The sequence below is a fragment of the Maylandia zebra genome, unplaced genomic scaffold, assembly GCF_041146795.1.
Source record: "Maylandia zebra isolate NMK-2024a unplaced genomic scaffold, Mzebra_GT3a scaffold02, whole genome shotgun sequence".
NCBI classification, from domain to species: Eukaryota; Metazoa; Chordata; class Actinopteri; order Cichliformes; family Cichlidae; genus Maylandia; species Maylandia zebra.
In genome coordinates this window covers 2,775,498-2,791,660 of record NW_027490032.1, presented here as the reverse complement: position 1 = coordinate 2,791,660, position 16,163 = coordinate 2,775,498, and the positions used below count along the sequence as shown (strand labels likewise).

The window sequence follows — 16,163 nt, the reverse complement described above, 5'->3', positions numbered from 1 at the left end:
GCAAACATCTGCATGAAGAGCACGCTAACACGAAACTAGCCAAGGACTAAATTCTTACATACTGGATTTCCTTGAAATAAATCTCTTTGTACACACACACACACACACACACACACACACACACACTTTCTTTCAACCACTGAATGATTTTCCTTCTGTCTTTACTCTGTGGTTGAGGTTGAGCCGCTTGCCTGTTCTTTGTTATCTGCTCTGAACAGAGGTGTGTATCAGTTAGAAACACAGTTCAAATTTTCCATCACTGCTCTTTCTGAAACCCACAGAACCACACGACAGGAACAACATGTGACAGCAAAGTTTATTGATGCTGCAGAGGAAGCAGGACAACGCTGTAGAATCAACTGCACGGTGCCACACAAAGAGCAAAGCTACAGAGGGCATTCAAAACAATACTTTTATGTTTTAGTTACTTTTAGTTACACTACATACAGACTGACCTGTATAGCCACTGAGAGTGTAAATTATAGCGAGAGGACACTGCACAATATAGACAAGTAAATATTATAAGTCAAATTCCTCAGGTCTGATGGGCTGTGTGGACCAGTTAGAGACCAGCAGCTGGTCATTGGTTGGACTGGTGGACTACAGCTATATAAATAAACTTGCCTTGCCTTACAGTGAAGAGTAGACAATGTCTGAACACAGACACACACACAGTTGAAATGGTGTGAGAATAGAGAATAAAAGGCTTTTCTAAAACTCATCTGATATGTTTATGTAAAGTAAACTGACAGAATGGGGAGAGGATTTAAAGCACTTTGGTGATAAATTTAAATTTGTTGTTGAGGGTTCGGTGAGATAGTGACGTCATCTCTCTGAAGATCAAACTGGTTACAGGAGAAACAAACTGCAGATAAAGCTTCATATGTGTGAGTTCAGTTTGAAGTTAAACTGATCAGCTCCAAATTTGGGAGGAATTTAAAGAAGTTTCAATATTAAGCCTGAAGTATGATGTAAATGTGAAGGATTAAATAATAAATAAAAAATGTAAAGTATGATATTGCACAGCATCTGCACCCGATAATATTTTTGACATTAAAGTGATTTCAAATTGCCTCTCTATCACACACCAAACTATGAGGTCAAGTTTAACCCATTAACAGCCAATATGCCGCACAAAAAATGTTAACTACAAAATGCGAAATAAACTCAGTAAAGTTAATTACTGAGAGAGGACAAATCTCCCTATGTTCATACAGTTTACAAGATGTTCACAGCTTACAGGTGGAGGATGCTGCTGATGTGATTTCATCTTTATAAAAGTGATTTTTACAATTGACCTGCTGAGTTTGTTTGTTGCATAAATGATATTCAACTATTTATAAAAAGGAACAGAAGCCAAGGAAAAAAACTTCATAATCTTTATGCTCGCTTCTATTAAACAAAAGAGACAAACCCTACATCACATTAAAAAGATGAGAGCCTCATTAATGCAGAGGATACATGAACCACCAGGCAGAGCTGTTATGATGTCACATCAGGAGTTTAAAATATGTCTGTGTGGGAAAAGAAACTTAGAGAAACATCCAGTTACTTCTATGAAAATAGTAGTTACTGGATGTACCTCCAGTTCTATGAATAGTTGTGTTGTCTCCTAAAGTGTGGACAGACTGTTGTGGACATGTTCCCCTCATGAATACAAGGAACAGTAATGTAACCTAGTCGGATAAAATCAGATATAAGTCATAAGCTTTAGTTGTACTTTCATTCTTGGGGCTAATTCTGCTGATCCTGACACTTTTGTACTTTGACTTATGTAACATTTTAAAATCAGACCTGACATACCAGTGAAAGGGTTTGGACACATTTCTCATGAGATCATTTCAGTAAATATTATGATGACACAAATGTACAAAATACATCTCTTTTCTTCTTTTCTTTTCTTCTGTCCTGCACAGTAAACATTTAGTCAGATCGTAAAACTCTCGATGACAGTAAAGCATTACTGTAGAATGTAACAGTTACAATTCATAACATGATACCAGTGATATTCTGAAAGTGACTAAAGAGCAGCTGTACCTGTTTGTCCATAAATGATGTCTTCAGTTCTCAGGGCTGAGTGGACGGGAACAGGATCACTCTCTGTACAATGAAACACACACAGAGAAAATCACTGCAAATGCTACAAGTTATAAAAGTGTTTTTAAAAAAGACAACAACTTATCACTGCTTCTTATACAATGAAAATATTTCCTAAAAATTTCACCAGTTCTTTTTTGTGTGGATAAGACCACACTTGTTATATTTGTTCATTGATTTTAAACAATATGAGAAGAAAAAACATTTTATCAGAAGGTACAAAACAGACCCACACTTTGTCACACTGTATATATTGTGTTGACAGATTCCTGTTTGTCTTCATTTATCAGCTCAGTGGAAACAGCAGGGGGGGGGGGGGGGGGGGCTGCTGTGGTTTTACATGCAGTGTTGTTAAAGGACAGTTCTAGGTGCTGAGGTGTGGTTCATTTAAATTTTACTTCAAACATTGTTTTCATGCAGAGTTCTAATGTTATCTTGTCTTTTAATTCATCAAAAGTAGAATAAAGAGTTCTGTTTTTATGTTTTATACAAATGTTCATCATCCAGTGATGACAAATTTACTGCATTGAGGTTGGTTCATGACATCTGCATAAATACATCCTGATCACAGGCATAACAACAACTCAAAGTGAGATGCTGTGGCCTATCATAAGCTCTGATGATCTTCTTCAGCTGTTCTATCACAAGCAGATTTACTCATAAATACAAATATAATGTCTGTACGTGTGGAACAAAGAACAGCCCAATAACCAGGGATCCTGAGACTGACTGGACCAGGATGTTATGCAAACTATAAAATGATTCAAACCATATCAGTAAAATACAAAACTGTGACATATATGTGAGCAGAACTGATCTTGATTCTGTTTGCACACTAACAGTCCTGCAGTACAACCTGAGCATATGAAGTATTTTTATCTGACAGAGGAAACATGACGACCACAGAGCTGTTAGTTTCTGTTAACAGACTAACCACAGGCTGAAAAACACACAGCCCAACATGCAAAGAACAGCATTGATTATCACCTACAAACTCACAACATACAACTCTGTTCTGTCAGCCGAGCATAAAACAGCTTTTCTCTCTCCTGTCTCACACCTTTCAGCTTTCTCAGGCTCTCTGCTCTCTGTTGGTCTCTTCATCTCTCCTGGATTTAGTTGGCACAAAAACTCCAGAGAGCACAAGTTCTAGAAGACAGAACTACAAGGTTTAAAGATATTTAAAATCAATTTTTAAAAAAGATTCATCCATTTACAGCAGGAGAGTGATAATTATGAACAGTCACTGAATGTCAACTGGGAAAAAGTTTTAAATGTTATTTTGTCAAAGACTGAAACAGTGCTGCTACTATAGCTACATATTATACTGCACCACTCAGAAACCTTTAAAATAAAATGTGCACAGATTTTGTTAAAGTTGCCAAATTCAAAACTGTCAGAGATTATCAGTAGATGCAGCTAATCTATCAGTATGAGAAGCCTACATGATATTCTTCCTGAGATAAAAACATTTTCAGACAGCATTACATCTGAATCTAAGGTCAAGGTCACCAATGTTTGAACTTGTATGAGATTTTTTGTACGTAGTGAGTTGTTGTATTCATAAAGTTGTGTGACACATTGTCTCCAAAAGTTGATTCTGTTCATCTGGACGTAGCGTTTTGTGGGAGAAACGTTTCGTCACTCATCCAAGTGACTCCTTGAGTCTCAGCTGACTGCAGGTTTCCCCAAATCTTATAAACAGTACATTTGCATAATGACTCATAATGAATCAAAGACCATTGATCAACTGTCTGTATGATCAACTCGGTCACCTATAACATCTCCAAGTTTCTGGCTTCGATCCTCAACCCGCTGGTGGGCAGCTCTGAGCACCACATCCAGAACACGTTGGACTGAGAAGGTGAGAGATGTCATTATGGAGGCAGATGAAACCATGGTCTCGTATAACGTTACATCTCTCTTCACTTGCATCCCAGTCACGGAAGGATTGGAGGTAGTCCATAAGAGATTACAGGATGACACCAACCTCAGAAACAGGACCACTCTCAGCATCGACCAAGTGTGTTTGCTTTTGAAACTGTCTCCATTCCACCTACTTCACATACAAGGGTGGCCAATTTGTACATGGAAGAAGTAGAAAAGAGGGCTTTGTGGTTGATATGTGGATGACACCTGGATGAAAATCAAATCTCAGGACGTACCACAATTCACGGATCACATTAACGCGGTGGACCGACACATCAGATTCACCAGGGAGGATATGAAAAGTGGCAGGCTAGCCTTCTTAGACTGTGAGATTTCCATCAGTAATGGGGGACATCTAAAAGCTGATGTGTACCGTAAACCTACACATACGGATCAGTATCTAAGGTTTGACTCTCATCATCAACTGGAGCACAAACTGGGTGTCATCAGGACACTACAACACAGAGCGAACACCATCCCCACTGACACAGCGGCCAGGGAGGCAGAAGAACAGCACATCAAGAAGGCCCTGAGTAAATGTGGTTATCCCAGCTGGACTTTTGTCAAAGCTGGGAAGGCGCCAAAAGAAAGCTCCAGCTAATCCAGGAGAGAAGGACAACCGCTGCCCAAGCGAAAACCTGTAGTGATCCCATATGTGTCAGGAGTATCGGAGCAGTTGAGACGCATTTTTTCTAAACACCGGGTCTCTGTGGCTTTTAAACCCCAAAACACGCTGCGCCAAAAATTGGTCCACCCCAAGGATCAGGTCCCCCGACACAAACAGAGTAACATAGTGTACGCTGTTAAGTGCCAGGATTTATACATCGGGGAAACCAAACAACCTCTGGCGAAGCGGATGGCACAACACAGAAGAGCTACCTGGTCAGGCCAGGACTCTGGAGTCTATTTACACCTACAGGCTAGTGGACACCAGTGTTGGGACTAACGCGTTATTAAGTAACGCGTTACAGTAACTACGTTATTATTTTGGTAACGAGCACGGTAACTAGTTATTATGCCAAAATTAGTCATTATGCAAATGTGCTGGTTATAAGATCGGGGAAACCTGCAGTCAGCTGAGACTGAAGAAGTCACTTGGATGAGTTACAAAACGTTTCTCCCACAAAACGCTACGTCCAGATGAACAGAATCAACTTTTGCAGATTTACTTACCTGGATGATTGAGCATGGATCAAGACGTGTGACACATTAGTTTAAGCTCAGTGAGTTCACAGAGTTCCTTTAGCCAAGTTTTATAATTCCTCTAAATATTAACATGAAGCCTAAACACACAGCGCATTAAAAACTACCTCTGCTTCCTCTGATTGGCTGTTGTTGATGACTTGAGATTTTCTGTGACTGTACGTGATGTCATCTCTAACTTCTCCATCAGCTGAAATGAGCCAGAATGAACAGCAAATTGATTTACTGTTTCATGCTGTGAGAAAAATATTAGTGAGTACCACATTAAAATCATTTACTTTGAAAAACAAAGTCTGAGTCTCACTTTCAGTTTTCCTGTGAACACATGGTCTCCCTAACAGAACCAGTAACACCAGTAAGAACCCACAGATCGATTTAAGAAATGACAACACAGAGAGAGCAGTGGAGGACAGTGATGGAGGAGGTGTTGATGTAGGTGGAGGTGTTGATGTAGGTGGAGGTGTGGTGGTGTGTTCCCCTAAAATAAAGCAAACACAGTCATTAAGTTGTCGTCACATTGTGAATGTTGAAAGCTGCAGAAACACAGACAGGTGAGTGTGTCACCTGTGACAGTGATCCAGCTGGATGGAGACTCTCCATGACCGCTGATGTCACACTTGTAGAGGCCTTCATCAGACCTGGAAACATGCTGGATGGTCATGTGACCTGTAGGCTGCTTCCTGATGAGGGAGCCATCTTTATAGAAAGCAGCTGGGAGGTTGGAGGGAGTGGTCTTTGTTTTACAGAGCAGAGTGACGTCATCTCCCTCCATCACAGGGAGGACAGGACTCTGCAGGATCACTGATTTATCTGAGCACAGAGACAAACTACAGCATTTCATCCATTTACACACAGCTTCATCAACACTAACTCCACACACTCAGCTTACCAGTGACTGTCAGGTTAACCATGTTACTGATGGGACCCTCTCTGGACTCACACCAGTAAACTCCGCTGTCCAATGGGAAAACAGTGATGTTACAGGAAGAACCAGACCATCTTCCCCACCCATCTCCACACTGAGTGATCTTATTATTGGTCCTCAGAGTCCATCCAGCAGAGCTGTCGTCCTCCTCACAGCTCAGAGACACAAAGTCTTCTTTAAAGAACTGAGAGCTGCTGGGACTCACAGTCAGACGAGCTGTGAGGGTTACAATGAAAAACTGTTGAAATTTTATATTTTATAACTTCTGTCTTAGACAGTTGTTAAAAATGCTCTTTGCTTTGTCAATTTTATGTCTGAAACCCAATCAGGTCATATCTGTGAGCATTTCTCAGGTTTAAACTGTGACAGAAGAAGGTTACTGACCTTGGTTTGTTGTGCAGCTCAGCAGTGAGATCAGAACTAAAGAGAAATGACACTCAGGTTGATTTGAGGGGAACATAAAGAACAACTCCACACAAACAGCTGACAAACTGTTTGTATGGAGTTACGGAAAAATGGTATCTAACCAGATTCTTACTCTGGATGGCATTACCTTGGCCTCCAGTAACGCTGTGAGGAACCTTAGAGTGATGTTTGACCAAGACATGTCCTTCAACGCACATATTAAACAAATATGTAAGACTGCTTTCTTCCATCTAAAGTTAGAAATATTCTGTCTCAGAGTGATGCTGAAAAACTAGTTCATGCATTTATTACTTCCAGGCTGGACTACTGTAATTCCTTATTATCAGGATGTCCTAAAAACTCCCTGAAAAGCCTTCAGCTAATCCAAAATGCTGCAGCAAGAGTCCTGACAGGGACGAGAAAGAGAGAGCATATTTCTCCTGTTTTGGCTTCCCTTCATTGGCTTCCTGGTAAATGCAGAATTGAATTCAAAATCCTGCTCCTCACATACAAGGTCTTAAATAATCAGGCCCCATCTTATCTTAATGACCTTGTAGTACCATATCACCCTATTAGAGCACTTTGGGTTTTTCTCTGTATCTATTATCATAGGATCTACTGTACATTACAAAGCGCCTTGAGGCGACTGCTATTGTGATTTGGCGCTATATAAATAAAATTGAATTGAATTGAACTGAACAACTATGTGGAGTTAAATACTTTACAAAAATATTTATTTATAGTACAAAATAATTATTAAAACTGGTAATAGGATGTGGTTAGTTTGTGATATTACTCATTTTTACCGGCTTTAGGCCATTTCATAGCACAGAGACAGCTCTCATAAAGGTTATGAACGATATTCTGGTAGCGACGGACTGTGGTAAACACGTAGTGCTTATACTACTAGATATGACTGCTGCATTTGACACAGTGGATCACGACCTGCTGATCTCTCGTTTACAGCATTGTGTGGGCATTTCTGGCTTTGCACTCCTGTGGATAAAATCATATCTCTCAAACAGGAGCTTCTGTGTTAAGTTGGGCTCGTCATCATCCTCTGTGGCCCCTCTGCCATGGGGTGTACCACAGGGATCTATTCTTGGGCCATTACTGTTTTCATTGTATCTCCTGCCACTGGGTGCGATCTTTCGTAAACACAAAGTTTCATTTCATCTATATGCTGATGATTGACAGCTTTATTTTCCTTTCAGTCATTCTGATAGCTCCCAAATTAGACTCCTGCTTGATTGCCTTAGTGATGTTAAGTCATGGATGGCTCAAAACTTTTTAAATTTTAACGAACGTAAAACGGAAGCAATTCTGTTTGGCCCGAATCGTTCCTCTGATATCCCTGATGTTGACCTTGCTGCTCTGAAGAGCTCGATTACCAATCTTGGGGTAAAAATCGACTCTGCACTTACCTTTGATGGCCACGTGAATGGGGTGGTGAAATCGTCATTCTATCAACTCAGGCGTCTGTCGAAGGTTAAACCTTTTCTTTCAAGGCGTGACTTGGAGACTGTTATCCATGCTTTTATAACCTCACGCTTGGATTATTGTAACTCCCTTTTAATAGGGGTTGGACCGGGCACTCTGACACGCCTGCAACTAGTACAGAATGCTGCGGCACAGTTTTTAACTGGTAAAAGGAAATTTGAGCACATTACTCCGGTTCTGGCCTCCCTGCACTGGCTTCCAATTGAATTTAGGATTCATTTTAAAGTTCTTTTATTGGTTTTTAAATCTTTAATACCTGCGTATCTGTCTGATTTGCTGAAGCCCTATGTCGTTCGCTCCAGTCAGCTGAGCAGCTGTTGCTCTCAGTCCCCAAATCACGGTTGAAACTGAGAGGAGACCGAGCGTTCTCTATTGTGGCGCCTAAGCTTTGGAATAATCTTCCTCTTCACATTAGGAAATCGACATCAGTGATTGTTTTTAAATCCAGATTGAAAACGCATTTTTATTCACTGGCTTTTGATTCAGTGGTTGACTGACTTGTATTTTATTGTTTTCGCTATGTTTATTATTTTATCGTATTTATTATTCTTATGGTATCTATTATGTTTCTGTTGTTCAGCACTTTGGTCAGCCTTGTATGTTTTTAAAGTGCTATATAAACAAACAATGATGATGATGATGATTTTTCTGACCTAAATTTACTGCTTTTGTGCTGAAGTTTGATTACCAGGCTGGTGGGTTTCACAATTTCCCAAACACTTTGCACATGACTGGGTAGCATTAGCAGTTTATATCCTGTGTGATTTATGTTTTTGTTTTGTTTTGTTTTAACAAAAATGTCAAGAAAAACTCTATTTTGATTAGACTGAAGATTTAAGCTCACTGGGCCCATGTGACTTTCGTGTTTTTTAAGTGGGCTACAGCACAGACTCTGGCTGGTTTATCAGAAGTAGATGCTGATGTTAAATCAGATAAATCTGCAGATTAAATGTAAATTAGTAGAGTAATGAGTTTGTAGAGAAATGTATGAAGTCATCACTAGTTAAAGTTAATCTGATGCAGAACTTGATATTCAATAAATTGAATTGAACTTGGCTTCAGTGCTGAAAATAAACTTGGGCCTGTTTTCAATTCAATGACAATTTTTACATTTTTTACATTTTACATTTCTACTCTTTGTAAACATCAGCCATTCAGCTGCTAGAACAGTAATCAGTGTGATTATATGGGACACCTTTCATCCTGCAGTTAATAGTTTAGATTCAGCCTGATTTGTTTTTCATGTCTTCTCCTCCATCATCAGTTATCAGGAGAGCAGACAGTCAAAGTACAAGAATTCAAACAAACACAGAGATTCTACTTACAGAGCAGACACAGCACAGATGTTTCCTTCATCGTCCTTCTCACTCATTTGAGCTTTTTGTCATTTCTGTCACTGACACCAAGTAAAGCCCGCCCTCTTCCTCTGAGCACCAGCTTTTCTATTGGTTCAAACACAGAGGAGGTAACTCATGTTATGCCTTGTCTAAAGATACAAGTAAATAGAATTATTTAAATATTCACATCAGTGAAAAAGCTCAAGTGTAGTTTTTTTTTCTGGAAATACTTTGAAATAAAGTGCTGTGGCTTAAAGCTGCCACACTAACACACACGACCAGAAGATCATGAGTGTTTTAAGATCATCTGATTATATTTCATAACTTTGATGGAACATTTATTATTTATTATTTATTTATTCTCCCAAATCATTTATATATATGGCCACTAGAGGGCGGTGTTTGACCCTAAAGTCTATAACGATACAAGCCAATTGTCAGTGATGCTTCTAGTTTGTTTTGCCTAGTTCTCATTAGCAGTCAGTTCCTTCATTTTTACATGTATTATATTGCATTACTTTTTAATTAGGTAATGGGGCTACATTAGAGAGCTTTAAGGGGGCTTTTACTGTGAAAGTGTTGCAGGTTGCACGATGATCCGATAGCAGACATGTAGATGAAGCTGATATAGAGAAATGATTTTAGAATATGTTTATGATCTAATCAGGAGCTCTCCTATAGCAATTCATTGTTTTGCTCCAACACACCACAAACCTAACGATGACATCATCATCAAAACTGGAACCACTGGTTAGTCCGAGTTTTGAGTTCAAACTCTGCTGAACTAAATGAAAAGAATTAAAAGACAACATGCCATAAAAATGTTTTCAAAACTTTATTGTCAATAAACAGAGTCACAAAAAAGTAATAAATTCATTAATCAATAACATTTGACCTTATTTTGAAATGTAGACTGCAGTAACAGAGATGCATTGATGGAAAGAAAAGATCAGAGAAAACATCCAAATCTGCAGTTACACTGAAAAATAACATAACACTGTACATTATAACACTGTACATTATAACACTGTACATTATAACACTGTACATTATAACATTCATTCAGTTGAAGATGATCAATAAATCCTAAACACTATCAGGCAGATCACTGATCGTTTATAATCCACAGTAATCCATCGTTTCTTCACCACATGCAGTGTTTATGGTGCAGGTTGGTTCAGTCAGTATCAATAATTATACTGTAACAGCTGATCTTTGCATGAGGATTAATTTGTGTTGTTCAAACCTCACAGAACCAGTTTGATCTCACAAACAGCTGAACCTGAAGATGAAACACACTCAGTGACTCTGTTATTGTAACATACAGGACACTGAAGTGACAAATAGGGCAAACCAATGATGAACAAAGTCTGCTCACAATCACAGATTTGTTTAAAACGAGTTCACTCAGAAGCTGAATATTTTATTTTGAAAAACCTTGATCTTGTTTGATGTGTATTTGTTTGATAATGTGACCTCCTGTGTTCTCCACATATGAAGTGAGGCAGAAATGAAAATAACTTTAAGACTTGAAACTTACACTGGGATGAGCAGCTAACCTGATAAAATAAGTCACAGATTTCAATGCTGTAGGTTCATCATGTGAAATTTCATGTAACAGTCTAAACAAGTCTGATGAAAATCAGAGAAATGTGAAATCAAAAATAAATATGGACGCGTTTGATGTCCCTCTGATTGAGGTTCAGCATTATTAGTTTCTTTGTCTTAAAATCATCCTTCTTGATTTCAGTGAAACAGAATTTAGGACTGTGATGAGCAAGTAGATTCATAGTTCACCTTCTTAACCTTCTTTTTTCGGTAGATCAAAAAAGAAACAACAGCAACAAACAGAAGAACAGCAGCAACTGATAGACCGACTTTCAGTCCAACAGATCCATCCTCCTTCCCTCCAGCCTCCTTCCCTCCATCCTCTGTGTGTCCTCCTGTCTGACCTGCAGGTGAGAAACAGGTGTGAGGTGTCAGCTGTCAGGTAGGTGATGAGTGAAGAACAGAACAGAATCCATTTCCTCTTCAAACTGCTGTCAGACATTATCTACTGCACTCTGATCACATCACTCAGACCAGCTGCTTTCTACAAAGTCTCATCAACAACATCTTTAGAAACAAACATCAACAAGCAGGAAGCAGCTTCACCTCTGATCACACACACACTCAACTCTACTCACTCACCTGGAGGAACGACTCTCAGGGAGATATTGCAAATGTGTTCATTGTTTGGGAAGACATGACACTCGTATGTTCCAGTATCATTAATCGTCACATTGTTCAGAATCAAAGACACGTCTCCATCCTTCATCTGTCTGTCCTGCAGATCCACCCGGTTCATAAAAGATGGATGCTGGTCATCTGGAACAAACTGTTCATCCCGGTACAAAAGAACATATTCTGGTTCCAGATCAGCTCTGCTCCACTTTACAACTAAGATGTTGTTTTTTGGAGCTTGACATGTCAGAATGACGTTCTTCTGTCCAGACACAGCTGTGATGTTTTTCTGGGCTGAAACAGAAAACAGAGCAGAGAGGTTAAAGGTCAAAGCATAAATGTTCACTTCTGTAGTGAGAGTGAGAAGATCTAATTGAACACATTGAAAAAATTAAATGTTATCAGGAAATGATCAGACAGGAGAGGGTTTTCAGGAAACACTGTTAAATGTTCAGTTTTTCTTCCATATGTTAAAACAAGATCTAGAGTGGTTCTTTTACATTTTGAGAGAAGCCAATTATTCTAATAACAGATTAAATGTTATATTGAGGCTGTCATTTTTAGCATCTACATGGATGTTAAAATCACCCACAATAATTATTTTATCAGAGCTGAACACTAAATCAGATAAAAAGTCTGAGAAATCAGAGAGAAACTCTGTGTGAGGTCCAGGTGGACGATAGATGATAACAAGACCGGTTTCTGAGTCCTGCCTTCAAATGAATTAAAACTGCAGCCTTACAGATGAGATTTACCAGAAACAGTAACTCCAGCACAACTTATTAAAAACATAATAATTACTGCATAATATACAATTAATGCATAATATAAAATAAATCTTTCAATGGTGCTGAGGGTCTGTTGAGCAAAGGAGGGGCCTCATAAACCAGCAAACTATATACAGGAAGTGCTGAGTGGACGATACCAAATGTGGAAAAATTATAGGGTAGTTTATTTTCTTTCACGTTTAAGAAAGATGTTTGTTTTTTTACTGTAACTTTGTATTTAATAATGTTAATTACATCAGAGTGTTTTATGTTTTTGTTTTTTTTTCATTTTCATAGAGTATTTTTCATAATCGTCATTATTAATGTGAGAAGATGTTATTGTTTGTTATGAACTCACAGACATTTGGTTTCTTGTGTTTTTCACAGTTTACTTACTGAACTGAGTTCCTGCAGGTTCCTCAAACAAAAACACGTCCTGATAATAAATGAACATAATGTGTGAGAGAAAGCAGCCTCTCATTATGAGACACTGTGAGTCTCTGCATGCTGCCTTTATGTAGCTACAGCTGTTTGTATACACTGAACTAAAAGCTTTGTAGCTGTATACTGACTCCAGAAACTACAACACATCACACAGACACACACATTACACTTCTTTGTCTCTGTGAGATCTGATCACACCGACATGTTAGGTCCACACAGACCCCACCCAGCCTCGTGTCTCCATCACAAACACGGAAAAACTGAATCAATATGAAAATAACTCTTCAGGAAATGTTGTTAACATGTAAAGCAGACTGATGCTTTTCCTCTCTGTCCCACAGAGTGAATCTCACCTGCAGAGACAAACACGAAGAGGCCGACAAACAGCAAAGTCGAGCAGAGCGACGCAGTCTCAGCAGACATTTCCGTGTTCTTCAACTCCAACGCTTCGATTGTTCTAAATGTCTCAGGATGGTTTTATTGAAATAACTGAACCTGAGTTTAAATCCTGACTACATGAGATTAAATTTAAGGTTTAAATGATCCTGAAAGTCTCTGACTGAGAACAGATCAGACTTTTTAGACACTCGTTAAAATCCAGAAGTCAACGTGTCATTCGATGTCGCGTTAGAGTGACGTTCAGTAGGTTGGACTGGAGGACGATCTTAAATAAGTGCGTCATAACTAAAGCGGTGAAATCTGAAGCAGGTCTGAGTGTTTAACAGGTTCAGTTCTTGAATGATCTCCACAGAACAACACAAACATCTCATCATCAACCATCAGCTACATACTAAAGACCCTCATCAGCCAAAGGACTTCAAAATGACGTCACTGTATAAACATGTATATTGTACTATGGAGGAGGCAGCATTTAGCTGTAGCCTCCATAAAACCACAGAGAACTTTGTCCACCTTTGATTGTCTTTAAGTTGTGTTGGAGCCACAGAGAGCAAATCTTTGTTCTTTATGAAGAACCAGTGAGGCTGTTTGGACTTTCCTATGAAACATCAGTGCAGGAGTCTCTCAGTACATCTGTTTACAGTGAGGACGAAGAAGCAGACACAGAGAAAACATACATGACTGTAATCAGAGTACAGGAGAGTAACTGAGTACACTTCCTGTTTGTGATTGAGGTGATTTTCTTCTTTATATTGTGTCAGATAAAGTCTGACAGCTTTTGGTTCTTCAGCTGATGAAACACATTGAATTCCTTTAATTCGATGTGTTTTCACAGACGAAACCAACCAACAGTGAATCAAATGTTTTACACTAACGTGACATGACGTTCATCTAACCAGGAGAACCAGTTAGTGGTTACAGTAACGGGTTAATCCACTAACGCTCACAGGCTTCAGTCAGCCTGTCAAATTACTTAAAAAACTGAAAGACGTCATTTTAAACACTTACTGTTTTTCTGAAACACTCAGACACTCTTCTGATCACCAGAGTGGAAAAAATAAAATGATCTCCTGACAGATAAAAGAACTGTGAGGTCAGTGTGTCCCATCGGTTTTTCAGTAGGTGAAAAGGAAGCTACTGAAGTTTTGTTACAAACAAGTGAAAAGTTACTCAGATGTAAATATTTGACAAATAAAAAAAATCAAATCATAAAAAATGTAAAAGTTTAAAATCCCAAAGTAAAGGTGTGTCTGTATCAAACAGCTGCAGACTAAACTAACCTGTGTTTCCCTGTCAGCTGTTTTATATCAGACATCTGTGACCTGCGTCAACACTTTCATGCCCACCTTTGTTTGTCCTGTTTGAGCAGCTGCAAGTCCAGACATGTGACAAACAAATACCTCAAATTCAAAGGAAAAGAGAAAGAAGTATAAGAATGAGAACCTTTTTCCACTAACACTGGTAGATATAAAGAGAAATTCCCACTCCACACTGTCTGTGAAATTACAGAAACTTGGTAAAATTATTACAAGCTCATGAACACTTACTGTTGTTCTGAAGGATCTCTGAAACCCTCAAAAACTCTTCTGATCGTCAGGATGGAAAAATTAAAATTATCCAGTGAAAGTTATTTTTTAAACTGTGTTAGGTCCTGTTGTTGTTATTTGTGAGGTCAAGAGGAACTTCCTTAAAATTTTATCCTCACAATCAAAAAAGTTTAAAAAATTAAAAATCTGAAAGTAAAGAGACTTCTGTATCAAACAGCCACCAACGAGGAAATGCACCTGTATTTCCTTGTTAACCTGTTTTACAAGACAAATCTGTGTCATCACCATAACATCCAAATTCTCCTTCTTCTTATTGGCTGTTAGCTCATGTGTTTGACGAATCACAGTGAAAGCTCTTTCAGTGATCTTAGTTTGATCCAAACAAAAGAACTGGAAACGACAGCCATACACAGTCCAGCAGCTGCTGTCAGCACATATTAATGATGATGATGATTTTTACTATCAGGGCTCGCAGACACTCAGCAGTGAAGGTTTTAGTAGATATGGCTTTCAAAAGTCAAAGCTGTGTGTTCAGCAGAACTGTGTGGGTGGCAAAGATGCCTGTTTGTGTCTCTGTCAGTATTCTGGACAAACTGGCTCAGCAGTGAGTGTCAGCACATGTTGCTCAGTACAGTTTCGTTTCTTGTCTTACCTGTTGTTTCTGTTCATGAACTGTCTGATTAAGTGATTTGATTCTAATCTCAGTGCAGCAAAAAGTCAAAGTCAAATTTGTTTAAATGGCACATTTAAAACAAGGTGTTTTGACCAAGGTGCTGTACAATTAAGATAATCAAAAGAAATATAAACATAAGAAGACATGATAAAAACTTCTTGAATGTTGTAGTTTCTGTGTTTTTGAGTCCATCAGGGTCTGCTTGGGTCCAAATCCAGGGACAAAGAGCAGATTCCAGTGATCAGACTGATGCTCTCTGTCTCTACAAATAGTTCAAACAACTGGAGGAAAATAAGCAGCTCTGTGTTATTTATATGCAGCTTTTATTTCTACACACATCACTGAACTGTGTCAAAGTGCCATTATTGGAACCTGGTACGTTCTAATTAATATTAGAATTTTGGACCTTTCCATCATAACTGTCATAACTGGATAACATCTTAGTGAATAACACTACACCCACCAGGACTGTGCGCTGTTTCTCCAAACCCTGGATTACCCCAGAAATTGAAGCCATCCACAAACAAAAGAGGAGAGCCTTCAAATCCAGAGACAAGGAGGAGCTGAAAAGAGTGCAGAGGGAGCTGAGAGGTCTGATCGGGGCAGCTACAGGCAGAAGACGGAGAAACGGCTTCAACAAAAGAAGGTTAGCAAAGTCTGGAGAGGCCTCAGAACCATCTCAGGCCACAAAGATCAGAACTCACTGCTCATGGG

The 16,163-nt window shown here is 38.9% G+C and overlaps 2 protein-coding genes across 6 annotated transcripts in view; both read right to left on the bottom strand.

Moving 5' to 3' along the window:
- Nucleotides 1-306: 306 nt before the first annotated feature.
- On the bottom strand, nucleotides 307-9,465 carry LOC112430643 (low affinity immunoglobulin gamma Fc region receptor II-like). Its single transcript, XM_076880976.1, has 8 exons — nucleotides 9,385-9,465; nucleotides 6,539-6,574; nucleotides 6,119-6,370; nucleotides 5,794-6,039; nucleotides 5,534-5,707; nucleotides 5,337-5,419; nucleotides 2,038-2,100; nucleotides 307-1,908 (listed from the first exon to the last, which is right to left on the bottom strand). The coding sequence occupies exons 1-7, from the start codon at nucleotides 9,413-9,415 to the stop codon at nucleotides 2,068-2,070; spliced, it is 855 nt and encodes a 284-aa protein (XP_076737091.1). The 5' UTR covers nucleotides 9,416-9,465; the 3' UTR covers nucleotides 307-1,908; nucleotides 2,038-2,067.
- Nucleotides 9,466-10,273: 808 nt separating this feature from the next.
- LOC143415652 (programmed cell death 1 ligand 1-like) overlaps nucleotides 10,274-16,163 on the bottom strand; it is a 158,904-nt gene continuing 153,014 nt past the window's right edge. The window contains exons 1-3 of one of the 5 annotated variants that reach the window (XR_013096071.1): nucleotides 14,777-14,995; nucleotides 14,510-14,629; nucleotides 10,274-11,913 (exon numbers count right to left, since the gene is read on the bottom strand). Coding sequence is in view for 2 of the 5 variants with exons in the window: in XM_076880981.1 (XP_076737096.1) it covers nucleotides 11,158-11,348; nucleotides 11,587-11,913; nucleotides 13,184-13,253 (588 nt within the window). In the remaining 3 variants the exon portion in view is untranslated. Of the gene's footprint in view, nucleotides 11,914-13,183; nucleotides 13,451-14,237; nucleotides 14,488-14,509; nucleotides 14,630-14,776; nucleotides 14,996-16,163 lie in introns of those variants that run through there. The other 4 variants (XM_076880981.1, XR_013096070.1, XR_013096073.1 and 1 more) reach the window with 4 other exon arrangements.

Coding starts and splice junctions, on each gene's coding strand:
- LOC112430643 (XM_076880976.1), bottom strand. CDS start 9,415: ATGAAGGAAACATCTGTGCTGTGTCTGCTCT. Junction 6,575..9,384: donor ATCTGTGCTGTGTCTGCTCT/GTAAGTAGAATC, acceptor ATTTCTCTTTAG/TTCTGATCTCACTGCTGAGC. Junction 6,040..6,118: donor GGTTAACCTGACAGTCACTG/GTAAGCTGAGTG, acceptor CTCTGTGCTCAG/ATAAATCAGTGATCCTGCAG.